Source organism: Hemibagrus wyckioides, linkage group LG04 (genome assembly GCF_019097595.1).
Source record: "Hemibagrus wyckioides isolate EC202008001 linkage group LG04, SWU_Hwy_1.0, whole genome shotgun sequence".
Classification (NCBI taxonomy): domain Eukaryota; kingdom Metazoa; phylum Chordata; class Actinopteri; order Siluriformes; family Bagridae; genus Hemibagrus; species Hemibagrus wyckioides.
Window position 1 is genome coordinate 19,296,917 of NC_080713.1, and position 26,782 is coordinate 19,323,698.

At 38.5% G+C, this 26,782-nt stretch overlaps 2 protein-coding genes across 7 annotated transcripts in view; one reads left to right on the forward strand and one right to left on the reverse strand.

Annotated features, from left to right (window-relative positions):
* Positions 1–26,782, forward strand: part of mgat4c (mgat4 family member C) — a 125,634-nt gene that overhangs the window by 80,268 nt on the left and 18,584 nt on the right. The gene's annotated exons all lie outside the window — the stretch shown is intronic.
* On the reverse strand, positions 8,349–14,217 carry eps8b (epidermal growth factor receptor pathway substrate 8b). Its single transcript, XM_058387074.1, has 4 exons — positions 14,113–14,217; positions 13,749–13,926; positions 11,049–11,181; positions 8,349–10,905 (listed from the first exon to the last, which is right to left on the reverse strand). Exons 1-4 carry the CDS (start codon positions 14,138–14,140, stop codon positions 10,828–10,830), a joined length of 417 nt encoding a protein of 138 aa, XP_058243057.1. The 5' UTR covers positions 14,141–14,217; the 3' UTR covers positions 8,349–10,827.

Consider the following 26,782-nt stretch of genomic DNA (forward strand, 5'->3'; position numbering starts at 1 on the left):
ACCTGTCAAAAAGATTTATTACCTGTCTGGATTTTTAATGTGTGCCCAGTTATATACAAAAGAGAATTCGGTGGCGTCCCTTTGTTTGATATCTGTAATTTTGAGAGAGAGAATCGTGTCGCTCAGCGTTGCCATGCCATGGTCATCAATAGCAGCACGTGACGTACCTGAGGTCATTGTTGACACATCACAGACACTTGGCGAGAGGTCATCCATCATCACTAATGTGACTCACACAAACTGGACAGCACCCAATCCCATTTGTCATCACCAACGCCGCACACATAAATTTGTCTTAGGCTGGTCTCCAGCAATATCATTTTGCTGGAGCCTGACAGCCTGCGAGCCTCCCGAATGCAATAATAGAGAATTGATTATATTCTTTATAGAGTGCAGTAGCCCCAAATGTGTTTTGTGTTCTTCCTCTCATCAACTGTAATGAAAAAGAAAAAAGAAAAAAAAACACAGCACAGTGGGTTGATAGATGTGTCTGCTTTTCAGAAGGATTTTCATAATTTCTACACATTAAAACCTTTCTGTTTGATTTTTAGAACCTTTTTAGATAGCAGAAACAGTGACATTTTATTTAAATAATTAACCCCATCATGTGGGTGGTATGGATGTTGATGTTCTAAAATGTCTGTACAATTTGAATATTGCAAGACTAGACTTGCAGAGGTGTGACTACAAAATGTGCAAGTAGTTAAGAATCAGACTGTGTTCTCCTGCACCATGCCTCCACTATAGAGATATGAATTGTGGGAGGATATGACCATCTATTTTTGCACTATAGCACACAATGAAACAAACGGATGGTGGGAAACGTCTTTCGAAGCCTGTGAAGCCTCTTTCATATTTATCAGGTCTTAATTTCCTGCTCTTCCCTTGTTTGCTGTTAACATCAGAAGCGATAGGAGCGTTCAAATGAAAACTACACCATCCTTTCCCACCTGCTCCACACTCATCACAGCATAATAATAAGCAGAAGGAGCTGAGAAAACTCATAATCCACATTAGTTCATTTGGCTTCAGCATAAAGTCATCGTAATAAAGCATATGTGGTCCACCCTGCATTTTTTATGGAATGGGTTTAGTGCTTTCTCAATGTTTTAAAATCTCTCGGCCACCTTGATTCTTCACAGCGACACCATCATTTATTGCATTAACGCACAGAATTGAAAAGGAGGAGGAGGTGGCAGTGGGTGTTATGATATTTTGTCGATTTCTCATAGTTATCACGCAATCAGGAAAGAGAGGAGCATTCGTCATGGGTGACACACTTATGACACGGCGAACCGGTTGTATAATTCATGCCTATTCATTATTAATATCTCCACAGAGCAAATTGAGAGACTTGTTCTAGGTTTAAAGAGTGAACAATGGTTTCAAATGGAGTGCAGAATGATATATACACATAGTGTGGAGGACAAAAGGAATGAACAAAAATTGAATCTAAGATTCTAGGACGATATTCTACATAACATGTCGAAATGAGTGAAAATAATCTAATTAACAAACCAGAAATACAGTCTCACAGTGTTGGTTTATTAACTAGGTCACAATTCTCAGACATCATCTTCTGATGCTCAGTTACTGAGATCTTAATTACTGCAATTAAAGAATAAGGCAATAGAGTGTGTTATTTAAAAGGCGTTTCTTCCCTGAGAATGATCATATTATTAAGTGGTAGCCTAGTGGTTAAGGTATTGTACTACTGATCGGTTAAAACCCTAGGTCCACCACTGCTGGGCCTCTGAGCAAGGTCTTTAACTCTTAATTGCTCAGTTGTATAAAATGTAAGTCACTCTGGATAAAGGCATCTGCCTAATGCTGTAAACATATTTTCCAAAAGCAAAAAGTGTTTTATTCCCCTTCTACCACTGTCAGTTTGGCAAAACTAATAACTTCTATTTACTACAGTTATAATTTCCATGAGACAAGTTCCAGTTAACACATATGTTATAACAGCTTCATTCCACTCCATTCTCTATTTCTGCTTAATTCTCTTCATCTTGTATACATTTCTGGTTACCATTCAGCTGGAAATATGAAGCTAAGAAAATGTGTGGCATTTGGATGTGTACTTTCACACTTAACTATTTATTTTTGTTGTTGTTGTTTCGGATGCTCCCTGTTCGGGGTTGCCACAGTGGATCATTTGGTCCGCATATTTTGATTTGGCACAGATTTTACGCCGGATGCAACCCTCCTATTTTATCCGGGCTTGGGACCAGCACTGAGAGTTAACTCTTCAGTGGCTGGGTTAGCTCCCTGCTCGGGAATCAAACCGGGGCACAGTAACTAGAGCACAGGACTTGACTATTTAATGTAAATAGTATTATTTCTTTATTTAGTGCCTATTAATCATACTCTAGTTGGTACCTCTAGTATTTATAGTGTGAAGAAGGCATTACAGTGCAACATTATGGGATGATATTTTTTGATATATGTTTAATCTCTATCTATATGCTATAATGTATAGATTAGGCACAGCTTCCATTCTACCTGAGAGCAAATTGGAGCTCTTAAAAATGACTGATTAAATATCTTCCATTCTCCAACTCTAATTTGCACTCACACCTGAGCTCACACACCTTCCATCAGGACAGTTCCCAAAGCTTGTGAAGGGATTTTGTGTGTAAAATGGATTTTATACTTGCATTGCTATAGAGAAGAAAGAAATGTTCTGGGTCAAAGAAGACAAGGATTGTTATAGAGAACAGAATATGAACATAATACAGTACGTGCTTGTTTGCTTTAGAAATTCTTACACATCTAATTTAGTGCTATTGTGAAATTCAGATTTTCACCATCCTGGCACCGAGCTACTGAGAGCTCCCACTCACCGTCTTCATGATCTGGCTGGCGGAGCTGCTTAGAGAATGAAACTCTGTGCTGTTTGGATTTAGCATGTCCTGTTTGGTCAGAAACTCATTATGGCCCACCATCTGCACACAATGAACACAGTCCAACTTCTCATCATCTCCCACTCTCTGAAACAAGAAACAGAGTCTGAGAGAGATCAGGCTCAGCCAGCTTTAAAAAGTCTCTGCATGCTGCAACCAGGAGTAGCTTTAAAAGACTTATTTAAAAATAATAATATGTTTTTTTTATCTGTAAATGCCATCTGCTATTAAATAAGTTAAATAACTTTCCTGGAAAGTGGTAAAAGCTGAGTGCAAAGAGTTAGAGACGTAGTACTTTATTACCTGTATGGTGAACAGTGCATAACAGACAGTTTAAATCCCATTTTCTTGATTCTCATCTGACAATAATAACAGTTTCTGCCTATATAGTTAACTTTCTGCCTGGATCTGTGTTAGATTAAGAACTGAAAGAGCGTAGGGGAGGATTTCCCACAGCAGATGAGCAAGATTTGAGTCAGGAAAGCTGAAGATTGTGCAACAATCTCTCTGAGAATTATAGCAGACACTCCATTTTGCCCTGCTTTTGTTTGTGTGCAGATATGAGCCATGAGACAATGGAATATAGTAGATGTCTTTTTTCTTTTTTTCGGATATAACCGAATATGAGTAGATGATCAGGTGTGTTCAAAATAGATACAAAAACAGGTAAAGCTGAGTGTAATTTCACATTTCATGTTAGGATAGATGTCTTTTGGTAAGTCAGTTGTGGCATCTACTTTGTTCCCATCAGAGGTCATTTTAGGATCAATTTAAGAATAATTCAGGGAAAGAGTTTTTTCATCTTTAATTCACTATATCAGAATTCCTGTCTGTCGAAAAAATTACCAAGTTAAACTGTCCAGAAGAATTCAGAATTTGATGTAATGACTTCTGAGCTTCCGATTGGCTGATTGTGATAATTAGAGTTAACTGGCAGGGCATGTGTGGCTTCAAAGGGCCTACTTATAGAGCTCATGCCTTCTTGCCCTTATTTCTATGGGAAAATCAATACAGCTCAGTCAAGACCTTAGAGAAAAGAAATTGTGGACTTACACAAGACTGGTTCCTGCTTAGGAACAATTACAAAACAGCTAAAGGTACTTCAAACATCTGTACAAACGAATGTATGCAAATTTAAAAATCTTGAACCACACAGGCTCTACATCATCCAGGAAAGAGGCACAAATTAGCTCCTAGTGATGAATAAACTTTGAGTTAAGTTTCAACTGAGTTGCAAGGCACTACTGATGGAGTCAGAGGTATCAGGTACAAAAGTATGAATATCCATCATTAAGAGAGTCCTTCATTGCCATGGCTTGAAAAGCTATCGTGAAAGGAAGAAGACCCTATTTTAAGACTATTATAAACATGCAGGATTGCAGTTTCCCAGTGATATCCAGTATTCTGAAGGAGTGTTCTCTGGTCAGATGAAACAAAAACTGAGCTCTAATGATCAATACTTCTGTGTATATATATATATATATATGGACCAAAAAGGGTGAGGCTTTTAATCTGAAGAGCACCAACCCAACTGTGAAGAGATGCATAAAGTGAAGCATGGGGTTGGCAGCATCATGTTGTTGAGGTATTTTGCTGGAAAAGGGACTGGTGCATTTCAGAAAATAGTTTGTATCATAAAGTAGGAGGATTTTCTAGCAATACTGGAGCAAAACCTCAAGACAACAGCCAGACCGTTAAAACTTGGTCAGACAGCAGTGGGTATTTTAGCAGGAAAATCATCCTAAGCATCACAACAAAGTCAAGTGTTTTAAAGTAGGGACCCACTGTATATACTTCTGGGGATCCCTGGACCCCACTTTAAGAACCATGCCATGAGAAAATAGCATGGGCAGGGACAAACAAAAAAATGACTGCATTTTCCCAGAGTGCCTCAGTGTTTCAGCGAGAAAAAAAAATCTTCCAGTTGAGCCACTTCAGATAAGGATATTTTGAACACCATGCAGATATTGATAGTGGCACTGCAATAACTATTAGTATTTAGATAGGATAATTCTTATTCAAAAGCAAAACCCTGTTGGAACAGTTTTCCTGATTGAAAATGCATGCTTTGACAAGACGTCTCAGTGAAAGGGATACCTCAGCGCAAAATGAACGTTATTAAATCGTAATGAAACCTCATTTCAGATTATCCTGCATTGAAATCACTACAGCATTTCTTCATTTAAAAAGCAATAATCTCAGCACACTGTTGTTTCTTTTCCTCAGAAAGCCTATTATTAATTTCCTCTGAGAAAAATATCTGAGCATCATAATAACTCAGGGAATCCTTCCACACACTAACCAAAACCTTGACTCAGGTTTTCTGGCATATGCACAAGTTTTATCCATTTTTAGCTACGTTTATAAACAGCCTCTCTCTTCTTTTTCTCTTGAGCTTAATAAGACAAGCGTGTCATGTTACCGAGAAACCTCAAAGCCCTTTTTCCTGAAGACACGTCCATGTCAGACAACTTGCAGCTTTACATTTCAAAGTGTCTCATTGCAGAAAATAATCAACAATTACACATTTTTAGTCTCTTTATATAGAGAATCTGCCATACAGGTCCCTGAGTTTGTTCTTACTATAGAAACAGTAACATATTTGAATGAGCTCATTAATATAAACCGCTGTCCATGCCGTTATCGAAAATGAATCAAAACAAGAATTCAACAGGATTGTACCTCTGTCCTGTATTCATGTTCTCCCCATGATTTTGAGGTTTCCTCTAGGTACTCCATTTAACTTCTCAAGTCAAAAGGGGTTGATTGACATCTCAAAATTGTCTATAGTGTGTGTGTGTGTGTGTGTGTGTGTGCAATTGTATGGGTCAGCTTTCAGCCTTGCTTCCTGCCCCGAGTCCCCTGAGACCGACTCCAGGTTCCCTGTGATCTTGTGTAGTATAAGCAATAGAGAAAGTGGATGGATGGATGGATGGATGGATGGATGATATAATACTCTTTATTAGGTGTTACTCTGAAGGTACTTTTGAAGCAAAGACATGTAGCATAAATCTATAACACTACAAATCTATAAAATAAGAAACAGCTGACTCGCAATGTCCTCTAAACCATATGATTGTGCTTACTTTGGGGCTTGCTTTCAGTAGGATCAAATGGCTATGCTTATATACTTCCAGTAGGATTAAATGGCAATGCTTACCTATTAGCTTTCAGCAACATGGCAGTGGACTCTCTCCCTGTCTCGTGCCTTCTTCTCTGTGTCACAGTCATATGAACAACAATTTAGGCATAATGGCTGATTATTCTTAACAGATTAAACATAAAGGAGGCTTTCCACACTCTTGAAATTAGTGTGTGTATGGGTGTGTGTGAGCTACTTGATGCTCTTGCATGCTAAGAGAGCTAAAGTGGATCAATGTCTTTCCCTCCGTATGCCCGAAGCCATGAGATGCAAATCTAAATTGAAGTCTTGGGCGATTTACAAATGAGAAAAAGGAAAATGAATCGCTTCAGATGTCAGGCGGAACACAGCAAAAATAATTAAATTAGCTAAGTGTGGAATGACATTTGATCTAATCAAATCTATTAAAGCCAGAGAGGTCAGGTCAAAAAGAAAGGGCAATCGTCTAGTTAACGATGATTAGCAGGGACGGACTAAATGTCTATAAGGAGGAGGAAAAAAATGTCATTGGAGGAATAAAAAGCCAGATAACGTGCCTCTGTTCACCTTTGAGCTAGCACACTCTGCATGCTGAATCTAAATCATAAAATTCTTACAGTATTTTATTTTACTCAGAAATGGTCCACATTTCCCAATCCGTGCTGGATACGACATTGGCGCAATATTTTTAAAAAATGTCTCAAACCACTGAATGCAATCCATACAAAGAAACACAGGAAAAAACGGGGAATTTATTCATTCATTCTGGTTGATATTTTGAGCTCATTTTCTGCTTGTACATCATGTTATTCTCTCTGTTCTAACTGGCACATTACTGTGCTGTGTCTCAGGTTTCAATTCAGCTTTTATTTTATCATCTTAATCCACGCTCTGGGAGATGCTCAGAGTGTGTGCTTCGTGTGCTTTTGAATAGATCATTGATTAAGTGTTAATGTTTCAGGTGCTCATTAATCGGATATGCTATGCAAACTGACACCCACATTAAAAAGCTGAGCGGAGGGAGGAGGGGATGTATTATGTGGGGCGTCAGACGCATTCATCCTTCTCCCCTTGGAAAGGCCCTCATGCATGTTATTGTCTTCTATTTTAAGTGTCCTCCTGCTGAGTAGCACCAAGAGTGAGATGAGCCACAGTTTTTTACTGTCTATCTTGCATCGTGCCGACAGCAAGGTGTGAGTGACACACAGATTTACTTGTCCATCCAAGGAAAAAAAAACCTTCTCCAGTGCACAAACACAGCCTGAAGAATCCTGGGTGGTTCTCCAAAATGCCAAACTTGTCTCAGGTTATGGCTGTTTACGTGTTCACAATGAAATGACATTCAAACTAATGACATCTTTTATAGTTCCCAGTTTGCTGGCCTGATATTGGGTGGAAAAACAGTGCATAACAGGGCTAGAGTTTCTTTTTAATATATTGCCAGGTATTAAGTAGGTGGCTGGGTATTAGTCATTGAATTATGAACTTGATTAGCCCCATGAGGGGTCAAAGCCTTTATTTATTATCTTCCATATCTTATGTGCACACTCATACCTTTTCACTAATTGGACAGTCGTTTGGAATGAAGCTAAATGATTTATCATTGACCATTTTAAACCTGCTCTATTTTTACTTGGTCTTAGATCACTGTCATGTGGTGTGCTAAATGAGAATAACTATCCTGGTCAAACGAAAGGACTAAAGGACTGTGTGTGTGTGTGTGTGTGTTTGTGTGTGTGTGTGTGTGTGTGTGAGAGAGAGAGAGAGAGAGAGAGAGAGAGGGTCCTTTGTTAGATAAATGTCCCTGTAATGATAGAAATACAGATAACACTTTATTTAGTACACTATACTCTCTACAAACAGTCATTGAACCATCTACAGACTCTCAGTAACCTGTCATGTGACAATCCACCAGCCTATAAATTACTTGGCATCAGATTACATTTGTGATGTTTAGTTACTAATCTATACGAACTTGGCTGAGTATCAACTTTATTCTTTCACTTCATTTCATTTTGATGGTCCAGTTTATACACTAGCTCTTGATGTTTAGTGGATACACTGATACTTTTATGGCATGTTGTTAAAAGACAAATGAACTTTATTTTGATAGGTCAGTCTTTAGATGGGGTATAGCGTGTATAATTTTTGGCCTGATTTTGCTATCACAGACACATCATGAAAGAATCATTCGGTCATGAGGTGGTCTTTGGATGCACAATGTGACATGCTCACGAACAACTGATTTACAACCAAAGACAGCCAAGGACAAAGTACTTCCAATGTTAGAATTTTTTATTAAAATTCATAGTAGTGTGATTATTGCTGCTAAGCACATCTAAAACTAACAGCAGGAGGTTAGGAGATGATTACGTAAAGCTCACACGACAGCTATGCTAGTGGCAATGTCTAGGAAACATGCTAATGGATGGAAAAAATATTCTTAATACCTTAAGCAGATTTTGCAGGTGTTTTTTGTTTATGCAACCAATTTTTTTGCACTTAAACAGAATAGAACCTGTGTCAACATTAAGCTTCACTTCCCTAATCACCACATGGCCTACAGATATATTATATTGGCAAAAGTTTTGGGACACCCCTCCAAATAACTGAATTCAGGTGTTGTTCTTCAGGGGTTGGGCTTGGCCCCTTAGTTCCAGTGAAAGGAACTCTTAATGCTTCAGTATACCAATACATTTTGGACAATTTCATGCTCCCAACTTTGTGGGAACAGTTTGGGGATGACCTCTTCCTGTTCCAACATGACTGCACACCAGTGCACAAAGCAAGGTCCATAAAGACATGGATGAGTGAGTTTGGTGTGGAGGAACATGAATGGCCTGCATAGATTCCTGACCTCAACCCAATAGAACACCTTTGGGATGGTCTTCTCATCCTACATCAGTGCCTGACCTCACGAATGCGCTTCTAGAGGAATGGTCAAAAATTCCCATAAACATATTCCTAAACTTTGTGGAAAGCCTTCCCAGAAGAGGTGAACCTGTTATAGCTGCAAAGAGCAGGCCAACTCCATATTAAATTCATGTGTATGTAAAGGTAGATGTCCCAAAACGTTTGACAATATAGTGTATGATCACTAATGACTATAATTCCCAACCACCCCAAACACTTTCACATTCATCTTCACCATCTTATTGATGACATACATAGTGTATGTGCACAGTTGCTGCCACACTATTTAAGGACTCAACACACATACATTCCTTGTGAAGTACTGCTCTATGTTCTAGTTGCCAGTCTATACCAAGCCTTCCATTCTGCTTTATTGTTACTGTTCACTGATTCTTGCCAAATCTAGTTCATGTTGTTTACTTTGCCATGTTTATGCATTTGCCTGTCGATTGGATCTGAGTTCTAGCTTCATCAATAAAGCTTCCTTACCCTACACTTGCATCATTTTTTTCCACCTGACAATCCGACATGGAGAACACATTATCTCACAGTGTGTTATAGAATTCAGTCAAGGTATTATTGGGGCAATATATTAATCTTCTGAACGGGTTTGAGCTCAACTCACTGGAGCATGTATATGAATCTCTGGCAGTCACTTTAAGCACAACACATGTAAAATCTCAGACACACTTGACATGCATCGTTACAGTAGTTCTGCTGCATTAAACCAGCCGAAGCTGGGTATTTATCCTTCCTTGGATGGTCTTTTTGAAAAATCCCATCGTTAAAAATCACTTTGTGTCATGAATCACTGTGACAATACATGACCACTCCCTCTCACTGCCTCTTACTGAGTGCTTTGCTGAAAGAGAGATAGAGGTCATTTTGACTCATACCGAACATGATGGGACAATACCAGCTAAAACGTTTGCAGTCTAGACAAGAAGCAGTGACATGACAAAGTCACCGCTTTGCTTCCAGTGCAAGGAAAGCTGTCTGTCAGAAGTAAACGCATTCAGTCAGGAGATTTGTGGAAGGCTTAAATGCTGCCTTTATGTTAGAGTTGTATGCCTTAGGCGGTGAGTGGCAAGACTCCTGTCACGTGCTGTACATTTACATGTTGATGGCTGGAGCAACTTAGTCATCAGTCTGTCAGAGATCAGCAATCACAATCCACTGAGATTATGCAACATGCTGTTGATGCATGTGACAATTGACTCACCAGCTTCTGTTCCTCCTCCTCCAAATGAGTTCCCCCATCATCCTCCCAACACCTAACACCCACCACCACCACCCTAAAATTTAATTGCTCTTGCTACCTTTTGGAACATGGCCGGCTGATAATCTGTTCATCTCCTTATTATTTCCAGCGGCAAACTATTCATTGCAGCTTCCTCACCTTCCTATTGGTATCCATGCAAATGAGGCATAATAATGCTGATAAAATCTTTATTGTGTTATATACAAGCCCCTGTATTGTCACACTCTTCATGTACCAGTCGTGCAGCCATATAACATATAGTATATAAGAGGTATTTGTGAGCTTTAATTATTCTTGTTCACATATTAATGTGCATCTTATATGTATTATTTATATTTTAAGGAGGAATATACGGAATATATATATATACACACTAAATATATTGGCAAATAGACTTCAATAAACAGACAGGCAAATAAATATGATTAAATACTAAATGATTAGCATAAATAAACATTGAGATTCGTATTGTGTTGCCCGGTTCGGTTTGGTTTCTATTAGTTTAGACAAGCAATTGACAGCGTCTGTGTTCTCCATTTCAACTCTGATAAATCTGTGGAGTATGTTAGGTGAGCTGAAGGAAACGGACGGAAATGTGCTGTGACTGACAGGCAGTTTGAGCGCAATCAGTCCCAAGTAAAAGCATCCACCTCCCGCTGCCGTCGCTTCATGATTTCCTCTAGCTCCGAGTTTCCATAGCTCCTCTGAGAAAATGGAAATGAGGAGAGTTTAGAAAGCAAATCTGTAGAATGCATTATTAAGCACACAGCAATGTGTGCATGTGAAGCACTGGTGATATGAATGTCACTAGAACAGTGTAGCTGCTATGGTCTTCAGAGCCACTGACCTCTATCTGTGCTTTCTGCACACTGATCTGGCTGTAGACTCGAGAGCCCTCATCACCACACACTGCCTTCAGTTCATCCTTACTCAGAGAGAAGAGCTGAGCTCCCGTCAGTATGCCCAGACAGTCCACTACCCTGTTCGGGCACATGGAAAAGCTCTCTCAGATGGAACTGTTCTCAGTGGGCCAAGTTCAGAGTTAAACATGCATGGTAAAAGTTCATGTTGAAATTACACTCATATACTCTATAGTATTATAAAGACTATGAATTAGCAGCAGCTATTCTTAATGTGCAGCCTGTGAAACAAGCAGGGGGTCAATGATTTCTGTATTTGGTTACAGCACTGGAAAGTACAGCCTGTCATTATCAAAACTATTACATTCATTAATGAGTCATTATTGAAAATTATTAGCATTTGACTGGTCACTTGAGTTGAATCCAAAATTCACAATAACCTATAATAACCTACTTATGAATAATAACAACTTGAACCTAATGTGTTCTATTAGTGGAAATGTCTAGAATCAAAAGCTCTATGGTTCTACCAAACAGTCATAATTTACAGAAAATATAGTAGTATGTGGTCAGGAAGATTTTAAGCAAAACAATTTGTATATAAAAATATTATATATTCTCAACAAAACATGAATTTATTGCTTAAACTAAACTTAATTAAACAAGTTTCTAATTACTCCATTGAGTTATGTTGAGAGTGTGATCAATTAATGTAAACCAATTACATTGTGAAATCTCACGAGGATGTTGGCACAGATGGGATCTGCAACCATAGTATTACATTTAGGCAATTAAAACATGCATGATAGAACAGCACAGCGGTAGCGTGTCTGTTGTGAAACACCTGCATTTATTCATGGCTGTAAAAATATGGACGAAAACGAATTGTGTAAATATTACTCAATTCAATCCCATGAAACTGATGGGTTTTTGGTGTACATATTTAAATTATGTTCATGAAATAAATCCCTAAAAAAAAAAATAAAAAGGTTGTGCACCCCGGTCTACAGGTTTAGTAACCACGCCCTCCTTGATTTTTTGGCAATTTGAAATAATGACATAAGAACACTGATGTAAATGGCTAAATTGCACTGATCTTCTAACGAATAAAGAAGCCAGCTATATTATATTACTTTGACCCAACTATCATTAAAAATGCCCCTTCCATGAAATATATGTAATACATAGCTCAGGTTTCTAATATATACATTTTTCAACATTTGTAGCTACCATTGATTTCTACTGTCTTGTATGTGATTTCCTGTGTGGTGCTTGACTGCCCATTTTTATTCCCTTGCAGGTGGTAACTGAAGATTGCAGAACAAAAACAATGAGCACATAGCCATCGTGACCGCTATTAAATAATAACATTTACTCATTTTACTCAATCCTTTCTTTTTTAATGGCCACACTTTCGCGCGTTGCATTAAAGTTCGCCTCGATTAACCTTTTATCCATGTTCAGTCTGATTACTTGTGGCTTGTTCTAATCTGAATGAGCGGTCTGCATGCATGTTAGATCAGTTAGTCTCCTGAATCTATTAATAAGGGGAAAAGAACTTAAGTGTTTAATGACATATCTCTTTAGATTTGAGAACTGAACCGAGCGAAATCAGTTCTGTGCAATTTTATATGATAATACATTCATAAGTAAATGACACAAATTAAACTCACTCTGATAAATCTTCACAATCAGCCAAGCTGTGTCAACATTTTGCTGATTAGTCACTGGAGCTAATAATTGACACTACAGTTGCTGAACAGAGATCTTAAATGCCAAACCAGAAACTCGATGATTTGCTCTCTGTTTCCTACCAGCCAACAATATAGTATGTGGTTCATTTTATTGGGTGTGTATTTGTAAGATCTCCCAGGCTTCCGGCTCTTGGTGCTACAGTGGCAGATAAACTTAATAAAGACAAATTCATAAAATTCCTTATTATGTAGGTGGGTTGTTACATTGCGGCAAATCTGCAAATATTAATCTAGAACTATTCATAATGTACTGGAGTATATATTCAGTACAAAAAGGTCTGATGTTTTTTATCCTGCTTATATGGTGGGTTCCATTCGGAGTCTGTTCTTAGAACTCCTACCTTCACACACACATTTACACAATTTAGAATAGGCAATAACACCAGCATGTTTTTGGGAAGTGGGTAGAACCCTGAGAAAACCCTGTGAACATCAGGAGACTATGGGAAACTCTGCACAGACAGCAGCCTGAGCTGAGGATTGAACCAGGGAGCTGTGAGGCGGCTGCACTTCACCACAGTGCATCCGATTATTGTATCAGTATAACCTTAATTTTCAAATTAATTAGCAAATTCATGAGGCTAGGTAATAACCTTTAGATTTTTAATTAATTGACATTAATTTTGCTTTTAGTCTAAGCCACAGTGCCAGTAAAACATGCAGTCTGCTTTATCAGCTGTATTTGTTATAGCATAGTTTTTTATGGCTTAAAGACAAGTGCTTCTTTTAAAGGGTGATCTAGACACAGCTGAAAAACCTCTGCCCCAAGAAGAATTTTAAACAAGAAAAACCTGGCACATATCATTTCAGCAATATTTTTGGGCAGCACAAACTGCATCACTACCCTGACCCTGAACAATATAAGGCTGTTATTAAATGTTTTCACTCTTATGGTCCAATTGCAAAGACAGCAACAAACAAATGGGAGCTCACGGCCTGGAGAAGCCCTTAGCATTGAGCCAGCATCGAATCTCGAACGGCTGAGAATCATAAGTAATGGGCAACGTTCTGGTGGGGTGTTCCACCCGGAAGTTGCGAGCAGGAGGTTGAGCTTTGCTGTCAGTAATCCTCTTCAAGAGCTCATCGTTCATCTCCTTTTGCTGAGTGCGGTCTAAAGAGACAAGTCAAGGAAAGAAAATAAGAGAAGGCTGTGTGCCGCATTGCTAAAGAGAGAAACAATGAGTTCTTGGCATGCAATCTACGTATATACAAGCTCTCTCGCTGCATTTCTCTGCCTGACTCACTCCTCTCTCTATCTCACACCCACTACACAGCACAGATAAGAGCAGTTACGCACTGTCTTTGTCCCGCGAGGATTTATTCATCTCCACATTCTCAGCGTGATTTATCAAGGCAGGTGGAGAAGTAGCTTTGTAAGGATTCACAGCCTGAGAAGAGAAGAAAAAAGTGTAAGCGAGTGGGCGAGGTGAAAAAAGAGAGAGTAAGACTATACCTGCCACATGGAGGTGACTGTGTGTTTGCAGAGCTTTAATAATGAAGAAGGACAGTGGATGTGGAGGTTCACCTGGCTGTTGAAGAACACTGCACGGTTGTACTGTGGCTCTCCCGTTTTTAACTCTTCCAGCACGTTGCAGGGCACATATCCCGTGTGTGCGTTGCGGTTCCTCACCAGCCACCACTGCTTTTCACTGTCCAGTACCTAGAGTGTGTGCACACTTACTCACACACACACACACACTGTAGCCCCTTTCAGCTTTATGCTGTTCTTTTATTCTCATATGACATAGAGAAGTACATTGTAATATTGCATTAATATTCCAATTGTATACTAGTATACTGCTAGATCTGTTTCATTGAATGCACTTAATTTAGCGGTAAGCTAACCCTGATTTTCTACTTTTGTTCAAAATTACACATTTAAAATATCCTCCTAAGATGTTACATCTTCAATACTAAATATAAAGTAATGGTCGTTTTCTCTAATGAAAATCCCATTTGGATAACAGATAAAGTTCAGATAATTTAATAAGTGAAGAGAATAAATCAAATCTGAAATCGAATTGTAAAAATGTCAGGTCTTAGTCAGATAAATACTAAAAAAAAATGTGACTGTAACATCATCTATGTCTCTTATTTATCTCTTGTCTCAAATGGTCCAACATTCTTGATCCTGACCCAAGCATAACACCAAAGCAAAGAACAACCTAGAATCTGATGCCACCATAACCATTTTCTATAGGATCAACTCATAAGACAGTCTAAATTAGACTATAGAATATTCTAGAGCCTGACTTATGTCCATTTCTGGTCAATTTTACATATATAGCACTATTAACAATGGCCATTGTGACAAAGCAGCTTTACAGATATCCAGAGATTTAGATCCTCTTCAGGGTGATTACAGATATTGAGAAAATAAATCGTTACTCTTCCACAAGTGTATACTACAGAGTCAAGTAGTGCTAGGGGTTATGGAAAGATTTTCGGTATGAGCATCAGTGCCATATTTAATTTCACTAGAGTTTTAGAGCTTTAAATATCTAATACACAGGTGGAGTTATCCACTGTATAATGAATAAGACTTGAGTATAGTTTTTGTGCAAGTGCAATCATTAGGCTGTCTAAGAGAGAACATCCATAATCATTACTTCAGAATAAGATCAGCCCTTAGAACATTCTAGATTCTGAGTCAACTATACATTGCTTTGCATTGCTTTGGTTTCTTTAAATAATAATAAAAAAAAAATTAAAAAAGGAAAAATATGCATGGTATAAATAATGTTATACTAAAAATAAAATTAATTTATGAATCTAGGCTAAGTAATTGCGGGAGGGGATGACATATCTGTTATCCAGTGTGTTTATGAGTATTTTAAACCCAGCACTGGAAACTGTATTAATCGGTGCCATGCCTTTTGCTATGAAATGCGTAATGGCTTCAGTTATCTCCATTTGTCTTGGAGAAGCTGCCAGATACGGAGAAGCACAAAACAACGACGTCGTGATGGGAGTGTGTTGCAGTTCTTGCATGGCTTGTTGCTTTTTTTTCTACACTAAAAAACTGGTCGTATTGCACTCTGTGGCTGAAATTTAAATGATTGAATTAATTCATGGTGTTGCTTGATGGTGCAGAAACACACTATTACATGCCGCTCGACATCATCACTAGTGAATCCAAAATAATTCCACACCACAGATAAAGCATTTCTTTTCTGTCCTTTGCAACACTTTGCAAACTATCTAATGTTTCTTTATCAGGGCACATGTTCGCGAAATTAACATGACAAGATAGACATGCGCAAGTGGATAATCGGGGCGTTGATAAGGACACGCCTACAGACTATTAGGCCTATTAAAAGTCATTATTCACCCCTCCAAACATAACATGCAACAAGCACCCCTTAAGCACACAGAATAATGGAAGTAGATTTTTTTTGTAAGTGCAGATTTGAACGATTACATAATTGTAGTATCTGTAATCCTAATCACGATTAGAAAATCGATTGATTGTGCAGCCCTAATAACACCAACCCAGAAAACATTCTAGACCCTGACCCCAGCATAACACCAACACAGAGAACAATCTAGACCCTGACCCCAGCATAACACCAACCCAGAAAACATTCTAGACCCTGACCCCAGCATAACACCAACCCAGAAAACATTCTAGACCCTGACCCCAGCATAACACCAACCCAGAAAACATTCTAGACCCTGACCCCAGCATAACACCAACACAGAGAACAATCTAGACCCTGACCCCAGCATAACACCAACCCAGAGAACATTCTAGACCCTGACCCCAGCATAACACCAACCCAGAAAACATTCTAGACCCTGACCCCAGCATAACACCAACCCAGAGAACATTCTAGACCCTGACCCCAGCATAACACCAACCCAGAGAACATTCTAGACCCTGACCCCAGCATAACACCAACCCAGAAAACATTCTAGACCCTGACCCCAGCATAACACCAACACAGAGAACAATCTAGACCCTGACCCCAGCATAACACCAACCCAGAAAACATTCTAGACCCTGACCCCAGCATAACACCAACCCAGAGAACATTCTAGACCAAGACCCCAGCATAACACCAACCCAGAAAACATTCTAGACCAAGACCCCAGCATAACACCAACCCAGAAAACATTCTAGACCCAGACCCCAGCATAACACCAACCCAGAGAACATTCTATACCAAGGCCTCAGCATAACACAAACCCAGAGAACATTCTAGACCAAGGCTTCAGCATAACACCAACCCAGAGAACATTCTAGACCAAGGCCTCAGCATAACACAAACCCAGAGAACATTCTAGACCAAGACCCCAGCATAACACCAACCCAGAGAACATTCTAGACCAAGGCCTCAGCATAACACAAACCCAGAGAACATTCTAGACCAAGCCCTCAGCATAACACCAACCCAGAGAATGTTCTAGGCCTAGACCCCAGCATAACACCAACCCAGAGAATGTTCTACACCTAAACCCCAGTATAAGACCAACCCAGAGAATGTTTGAGACCCTGACCCCAGTATAACACCAAACCTTCCATATCATGACTTCAGGTTATCATTAGTTGATGTTGAATTCTCCAACCTCTCTGTCCCTATTCTGTTTTCTTCATGTTCCCACCACTTCTCTTCTTTCCATCCATACCTCCAGCATATCATCCTTTTGCACGGTCAGCTCGTTGGGATTGCGTGCCACGAAGTCGTAGCGGATCTTCACACATTTTGGTTCAGTGTTAGACCTGTGTAGTGAGAACAAAATGAACAGTGATACAGCAGATGTTTATGCTGTGCATTTTATGACACTGAAGCACTAGTTAGGACACAGATAGCACACAGCATGTTATTTTAGGAAGCTTTGCTGGAGCTGGTTTGTAGAATTATAGTAACAACTAGTATGGCAGATGCTCCACATAATCTTGGTTAATAAGGTTAATAAACAGCTTTAAAGTTGTTTCCACCACAGGAGACTCTTCCCTGTTTTTTTCTCTGTAACATGACAAGCTGTGTTTTTTTTTTGTTTGTTTGTTTGTTTGTTTGTTTTTCTGTTTTATAACCTTAAGAAGAAAAAATCTGTTTGTAACTGCTATAATGTAAGTGATAACAGGAACTAACTGTTTCCCAGATGTTACATAACAGGAACAGTTAAAAGTATGCTGTGTTGCTGATTATTAAATGAAAAACTGCAAGCATTGGGAAATTTTTAAACAGGTTAGTACAATCACGCCAAAAGATGGAAAAAGGAAGTGACATGACACACACAGAGACAGGACAAAAATTAAAACAAACACGTGGTAACATTAACAAACATGGAACAAGGCGGTACATAAACAGATCACATGCAGAACTGAAATTGTGTTAACGGTTGTCGTGCACTGTGCACTCAGCATGAAGCGCGAGGCAGAGATTCGTGACAATCAGCCTTCTGTAATGTAGTAGTACACAAAAGTACACAAAAATCTAAATGAAAAATGGAAAAATCAGGCCCTTAGGTTAAACAGCTGATGATCTCACTCTCTCTCTCTCTCTCTGTCTCTCTCTCTCTCTCTCTCTCTCTGTGTGTGTGTGTTTGTCTTCTCACGTGTGTGTGTATTCGTTTTCCATCACCAAATACAGCAGGTGCTTTGTATTGCCAGAATAAGGCAGAACCCTAGTCGCCACTCACAGATTCATCTCTTCAGATGACAAATTCACTTTGAAAAAACTTTCTCAATTGCATCATTGTGTATCATCGTCTGAAAAGTTCATCTGCACAAACTAATTTGAGATGAGATTTTATTTACTTAGTCTTTAATGCTTTTTGCTTTTTGGAAAAGAATACTATTCATCTCAATATGCATTTTGGCTACATTTTAAATCCGAAATGAAATATGTGTCTCTACAGATCCTGCACATCATAAGTACTTTGTAATACCATGAAAGCCTGCACAGGAATGTGTTAAGGATAGCTAGTATGCTACATGAGAAAGAGTGGATTTCAAGTATTATAATAAGCAACTTACGACTCGAACATCCTTAATCAGAAGAGCCGGTGCTTGCTTTGCTGTGAGCCCCTACACCCTCTTTCTCAGTGGAAGGAGATTAAGTCGATGTGCCGCAGCCTGCACACGCAGTGTAGGCCATGAATATTTTAGTAGGCCTGCAAAAAGCGTGGAGAACTTTAAACTCGACACACTGGTCCCCATGCATCTTTAATGTACACACCTCCTCCCATCTTTTTGTCCAGTAGCAAGGGGAAGAGGATAAGCGCTGCCTCCAGTGTCCGGCCTCTGTCAGGATGTCTATTTCTCTCCCTATAAATAAATTAGGAGCGTGAACACAAGAAACCAGACATTCCACTACACGCAGATTCATTTTCGCTTGCAATTGCAGTTTAGTACAACAGCCCTGCATGTGCAAATATTATATAAACGTTGTTGAACTGTTGTAGGTTACAGCCCTGTAGTGCACACACACATGCGTGAACAGACACACACACAAAACTTGCACACACACACTAATACATATACTACATTCAGGCAATAACAACAGACTTGTAGTAGGCTTGTATACTGTATTGTATTATGCAATGCATAAAAGCATGTAGCTACAGGTCATGGGCTTCATTAATTTTTCTCATTAAACATCAGAATGGGGAAAACTGTGATCCTAGTCAAATGGCATTAATGTTGGACATATGGGCTTGTTTGAGTTTTTAAGAAACTGCTGATCTCATATTTCCACATATAACAGTAGAGTTGGTGCCAGAGAAAAAAAAGCCAATGAGCAGCAGATTCTGCAGGTCAGAAATACCTTATTCATTAGAGAGGTCAGAGGAGAATAGCCAGACTGGTTAGAGTTGATAAGCAGTCTACAGCATCTCAAATAACAACTGTTTCCAACCATGGTGAGCAGAAAGCATTTCAACCAATCCTCAAGGTGAGTGGCATACAACAGCAGAAGACAGCATTGGGTTCAATTCCTGTTGACCAAAAAGGGAGAGAACGGGCTAAATCAAATCAACTTCAGTTTGTCTTGGCATAGATTCAAGTCTTTGGAACTAAAGGAATGAGCTCCAATATTCAAAAAGATAGTCCCTATATTAGTGATGATGAGAACACAGTCTAGTGATCTTGAAGGTCATATCATATTACATATATCACTAATTGTATCATCAGTTCAGTCGTCTGCACTCACTATGTACTGTATCTCCACTTATTTATTCTGTTTTTTTTCCCCTTTAATTTGTCACCCAGACTATAACTGCGCTGGATATCATCCCTATTATACCAGACTATACTGTGCTTGATAACCCAATTGACAGCAGCTGCAAGCACTTATATAACTACAGTGGCAGACACATTTGAAATCTGTGACTTTTTGCCATAGGCTACACACAGGTTCCATTGGCTGTTAAGTATTTCCTCCTCACTGAGCCAGTATTTCACTTGTACAGGTGAATAATGACATTGGTAGGTGGCATTAACCATAAATGTCAGTAACTACATTTCTGTCCCCATGGGACTGGTCAGTGAAGGCTCACAGAGGCTGATGCTTAAATAGTACGTCATTTTTTTTACCCAGGCACCAGATTGGAGGCTGTCGTATAGCAAAGCATTAAAGACAAAAGATTAAAGATAGAGATATTTAATTAGTATAAATAATTTAATCACTGAGTGTTGAATGGATGTGCCAAAAGTGCTAAAAAATAATGGTGAACTAGAAGTGACCATTCCCAGTGGCAGTGTAGTAAAAATTATGGGCTGATCATGGCCTCATTTTTAATTACAAATTGCATATTTTACCGCTTGCTAATGGAGAGTTGGAAAACATGCACACAGGAGGAAGACTATTATTTTTCTGTCAAAACATAAATTTATGAGCAAATTAACTTTTCATTAACTTTTCCATGTTGCACATTACTCATCAGTGACTGTAAGCATAGCATCTAATTGTTTAAGAAACCACTGTGTAATATAAATCATGTAATACATTTCCATCGAAATAAATAAAAGTCTGTTTCCTTTGTGAGGCTGTGCTATTACAATCCTCACCTTCTGGTTCATTATTCAAATCTGAATTTGAAACCTTTTCGGTAAATGATCATTGTTGGTCTTTTTAATGGTGGAAATGAAGATCGAACAACCCATATGTGAAACCCTCATAGGGCAGGTGTATTTAAGAATGAATGGTTCTCCTTTGCAAACAAAATCAGCTCTTTCTCGTTTGCATGTCATCAAACAAATGAACAATAGTGTTTACCAAACGGCTTTGTTGTACAACATACCCAGTTATTAAAATGCCATCTAATTAGAGGCATTGAGCAGGCGTTTTACATAAGATTAATTGTGTTTTTAAAGAGCACTTTCTCTTCATTAACATTCCGCCATGTAAATGGATCCCCTGCAATATTCACTGATGCATATTAATTTCTTGGAAGCTGCAAACAGTTAGAAGAATGTGGATGTAAAGAGCAGAATCTAGAATATATAAATTTGGGGAAGAAGAAAATGTGTGGAAAAGAAAAACAAAGTGTTCTATGCAGATGAGGAAGAAAAAAAGACAAAAAAAAAGTCTTTTTAGAAAGTATCTTTTAGGAATAATGAGTTTCAGGCCAGTGTCAAAAAAGAAAGAAAGAGGCAGCGAGTGAGAGGACAGAGAGGGAAAGAGAAAGAGAGAGACAAATTTTAGCTTTTACAGTAAATCATTCGTGCTGTTAAATAAATAATAAATAATAAAAGTAAAGAGACTCTGTGCTGCTCTTTGGTTTGATATTTCCTTTTCACTGTAAGAGCTGTTGTTCAGTCCTTCTCCTATTAGTGACATAAGCTAAATTAATGATATTCTGAAGAGTATGCTTGTGCGTATACCACAACTTTCTGGCACACATCTGTTTATATTGTTCCTGCAGTCTGGAACTGCCATGCAAGAGTTTTCTTTAGTTAAGGATGTCAACAAAAGTATCAGGAACTTCCTGAGGCATTTCAAAGTCCTACCTGTAAACTGTAAAAGTATTCAGAAAATGTTGACCTAAAATTCTGAACTCTGCATATCTTTTTCTGCTTTTTTTTTTTGGATGTTTATTGGCATCTCAGATAGTCTGCATCTCTTGCTCACTTGTAATTATTGGGGCATTCAAGGTTAAAAAGAACTGTTTAATTCTGCAGCATTATGCTGAGTTACGGGACTTTAAATCTGAAAGAATGATGGCAGGCTGAAAGTTATTCCACATAGCTACAAGCAGAAATGTCAGTGAACGAAATAGTGCTCATTAATTAAGGACTGATTGCTTTACAAATGTGCTACAGCCTCATTTAATTCTGTCGGGGTATCAGTCTAAACAGGCTTTATTGAAGGAGAAAATACCCAGTTTTTCCTCCAAGCCTGGGGAACATTGCTAAAAAAAAATCTGATAATGTTGTTCTCAGACATTTTCTCATTAACTATTCTAAATAGCAGTGATCAGCTCTTATGGAAATTTACATCTGCTTAGAAATTTCCAATTCCTACACACTGTAGTACATCCATTGTTTGCACAATGATAGTCTGAATATAAAAGATAGCTGCCTCCTATTAATGGAAGAACACTTAAGTGATTAACAGTATTGTGGAGTGCAGAAAGGAGCTTGCTCATGATTAAGAATCATTAAGTTAATAGGGAGACTGGGAAAAAAAAGAATGGCAATCTCAGAGCAGTTCATAATTACATAATGTGATAAATCTGGACCTACAAGTAGTCCTTTCCTCTGGCAATAGTAAGATTTCATCCATCAGATGATAATGACTGCATAAAAGTAAGCAACGAGGAAATGATCCTCTGGATTGGTTTTATTTTTTAGGTAACAGAGACCATGTGGATTTAATGCAGTGAGCATTTCTGGTATTATACATACTGGTAACAAATTAAGGACAACACGTTTGCCATGTTAAAAGAGTTGACTTTTACTATAGGCTATGTGTTTTTAGAGTAAGCCCATAATAGGCAACAATCATACCATATGCAGTCTTGCATCTTGTTTTGAAGTGTTTAACATCACAGTTTGTAAGGCATACCTAGACAAGCTAATATTAAGCATGGAAAATTCTCCAGCCCAGCTACATCTCCTAAAGCACACAAAATACCTGAAACAAACCCAAAATCTGGGCATTAGAAAAGAGAGACACATTTTTCTTTTTCCTCAGCCTTTGAGTGGGAAACAAGGTCAGTGCCTTGCACACACATTATTGATGTTTGGACATTATCCACTCCACAAGCACCCTTTCCCTCTTTCAATCTTTACCATGATTCTGTACATCACTTTCTGTGCCTACACTCTGCCTTTGTTTGCAGAAATGTATAAGATTATATGTGATTATTAAAAAATAAATAAATAAATGAATATATTTTATGGATTATTTCAACAGTTTAAGCAGTAGAACTCAATTTGTTATGACTATCCTGCATGCTGCTGCTCCGCTACTGAAAATGTGCACAAAGCAAGCATTGGGGCAGCTTGATTCTGGCTCTAGTGGACCTGTGTCAGGTCAGTTCTTTGTTGTAGTTACTGTGTTCCACCAGCTGCAGTAACATATTTATAGAGCTGAGTTGGGTAGTGAACATGCAAATCAATGGAACATCGGCTTATATCTGTCAGATAGCAACAGTTTGTCATTCAAAAGAGGTAATTATGAAGATATTTAACATTAGTATATTGTGTTTGAATCGAAAAGACACAAGAGCTTTCCTATAGATTAATGAGTATGAAATTGATGTAAATCTGATGTAAATACTATAGCCTTTACACAATTTGGACCGACATGTTAGATATTGCTTTTTACTGTCATCATCAAATTGAGGAAATATCTTATGGAAGAATCAAGCACAGTTTCAAAGAGTCTGTACCAAGGTGCATTGAAGATGTTGTGGCAGCTCACGGAGGTCCGGGACTTTACTAAAATGCTTAATGCTGTTTTTTGTTTTTCTTTAATTTGCCACCTGTCTGTTTATGTAATGGGGAAAAGGAGATTACAGAAGTCATATGCTTGCCCTCATCAAATATTCATCAAAAATGCATCTGAGCTTTGAATATTGGCTGGACTGTGTCGAGAGAAGCTGGAGTAAGGCCACTGTAAGGCTTTTCATTTGGATTACATGGATCACAATATGCTAGCTCAGTGTTTGTCCAGAACACACACTGATTTGGATCTGAGTCTTTGGTTAATAAGGTTGAGTGAGTGCATGTGTATTGTACATTGTGCGCTCCCCTTCTAGTATATTACTTCATTCGATAAAAAGTTTTGTATGTTACTTCATATTTTTAGAATGCTTATGGTTTCTGTGGATCAGTCACCAAACTGAGAGTTAAAATAGTACTGCTACTGCACACTAGTTAGAAATTCAATTAAATGGAGCATTTATAAAGTGTAAAATAAGATTTTATGAAAAGGTCTATTCTCTGTAGCTTTTAAAATCTTTGTGCATTTGAATACCACAATAAAACATATATGAACAGTGAGAAAAAGCTAGTTTAATGTTTCATTCTGTATAGTCTTCATTTGAGAGAAAGACCAGAGCGAAACATGGTGGCAGCAGATTCGGTTTGTTGGCACAAAAAGTCAGATATAGTCAGGACATTTGCCGAAGGACAATGACACGGTTGCCAACAATCTTGTTTTTGGCATGGGACTCACACTTTCAGGTCCTGTCTCACACTTTCACACCACCCATCTCATGCCAAATTATGAAAAAGACCCAAATCATGGAGAGACCCAATAGATGAAGCACACTGAGAGTGTTGTATGAATGCCAACTTATAAGAAAACCACATTACAGGATTAGGGACTGCATCACTGTACAACTTAAAGAAAAATCTTCTGCTAGGGCTTCTGCTTGGTATAATTGCAGTATAGACAAGAGTTTTGACTGTAAAGATTTGGTACCTAATTTATTATGTTAATCATGTTTCATTGAGGGCAGCTCATGAACTCTATGGCCAAAAGTATGTGGACAAGTGACCATCATGCCTACATGTGCCTCTCGAACATCCCATTGAAATTCCTTTGCTGTTATAATAACCTTCACTCTTCTGCAAAGGCTTTACCACTAGATTTTGGAGTGTGGCTGTGGGAATATGTGTTCATTCAGCTACAAGAGCATTAGTGACATTGATGTGGGATGAGAAGGCCTCATCCCAAAGGTGTTCAATGGAGTTGAGGTCAGGGTTCCATTCAGGCCACTTGAGTTCTTCCACTACAACTTCTTGGGGAACCTCACTTTTTGCACAGGGGCATTGTCATGCTGTAAAAAGTTTGCAGTTTTGAATCCAAACTTGAATATACCTGCACAAAGATCAGTCCAAACACAACATACTCCTAAACACCACCAACCAGAGACAAAACAATGTGAATATGCAATCGGCCCAAAACAGATCATATGTAGATAAAATGTAAATTTTTACAATTTCAGCTCTAACAAATTCTCTTCACCTGAGTTAGTCTTAAAAACAAAACAAAACAAAAAACATTTGGATACATAATAGTTAGCATACACCAACTTTGCTCATCTGAGACATATTAGGGCAGAACAAAATTGATGCTGACAATATTTTATAAATAAAGTGGAAATTTGACTGACAAACATACTTTTAACCTTCGGCCTTCTTGGGTATTTGCACGAAAGAAAATTAAGACTATTCCTAAGTCTTAGGAATAGTCCTTATTTCTTAAACAGAGAGGGAAAAAGAGAAATGCTGTTCTGAGACTGCAGTGGACTTTCTTCCTACTAAATGTGCTGAGGGGAGATAGTGCTTTTTCATGTTATCTGCCACTGGATGCTCACCCTGCAGCCATTTTCTCATCAACACACATCCTATAAGTCACCTTGGCCTGTTTTTTTTCAGAGCTTTTAAGGAAACGGCATGTGCCCAAAGATTTCCCCTGCAGACAGAGAGAAATGGGGAGATTTTAGGAAGTAGTTTGGGCTGTAGTTGAAAAAGCTCTGTTCATTGACTGGCTGCTGATAAATGCAGGCTTCAGGAAAGCACATGAGTGCCTGTGAATTTGCTACTTTTAATATTCAATAATTTAATACATTCAATGGAATCTTGTGTGACATTACAGGATCTGCAATATATGGAGACATACACGAATGCATTCCTCATGCATATGGAGAAATGTACAGTGGGACCAAATGTGAATTTCAGTGCAGAGATGAGCAGGCGGTATCGCAGCAGCCTCAAGGTCTCCAGGCCTCCCTAACACTGTAATCTGGGTCAAAGTGCTAACTGGTGAGAAGGGCCTGTGAGAGGTTCACTCACACATAAATCATTTCTCATGCCTCCAGTCCTCATTATGTTCGCTGCAGATAGAATTTCAAAGCCTTTTATGTGTCACACTGTCCTTTAAGGTGGACTTGCAGCTCTCGGCCTCATGGTACTGACAGAGAGCCACTCGACACGGCACCTTTGGAACATCGCACTAGCACACAGTTCTGCCAAATCAGGTCACCCAATGCTTAAACCGCAACACTTGAGGGCCTATGTAACTCAGTATTTGAAATATGCCACTAATGGACTTTGGAGAAAAAGGGAGAGGGTATTGTAAATAGCAAGGTCTTTTTGGAAAAGCAATCTGAGAGGCAAAAAAAAAGGTTGCTGAATAGAGAATATTCTTTTGATATTTCTAGCTTCAAAAAAGTCCAGCTGGTCTATATTATATTTATAATTATATATAATTTACAAATGTTAATCAGAGGCACAGCCATGGATCTTTATCAGTTCGTTAATCCTCCAGCTGAGTAAGCACTTTGCACAGAAGCACCATAAAGCACTATGTGGTCTTGAGCAGATGAGCTGTACAAAAACATTTTGCATTGCATGTTTTTATTTTTAAATCTTGTTTCAGTTAAATCACTGAAGCCTATTTAAGCTCTAAAATGAATTAAAGTTTCACTAAAAATATAGTTCACACAGCTATCTGAAGGTGAGTTTGGAAAATGTTCATTTTTTTTCTCTCCATAACTGTGTTCTG

Coding starts and splice junctions, on each gene's coding strand:
- eps8b (XM_058387074.1), bottom strand. CDS start 14,140: ATGAATAAATCCTCGCGGGACAAAGACA. Junction 11,182..13,748: donor GCTAAGGGCTTCTCCAGGCC/GTGAGCTCCCAT, acceptor GTGCCCGAACAG/GGTAGTGGACTGTCTGGGCA. Junction 10,906..11,048: donor TGCAGAAAGCACAGATAGAG/GTCAGTGGCTCT, acceptor CCATTTTCTCAG/AGGAGCTATGGAAACTCGGA.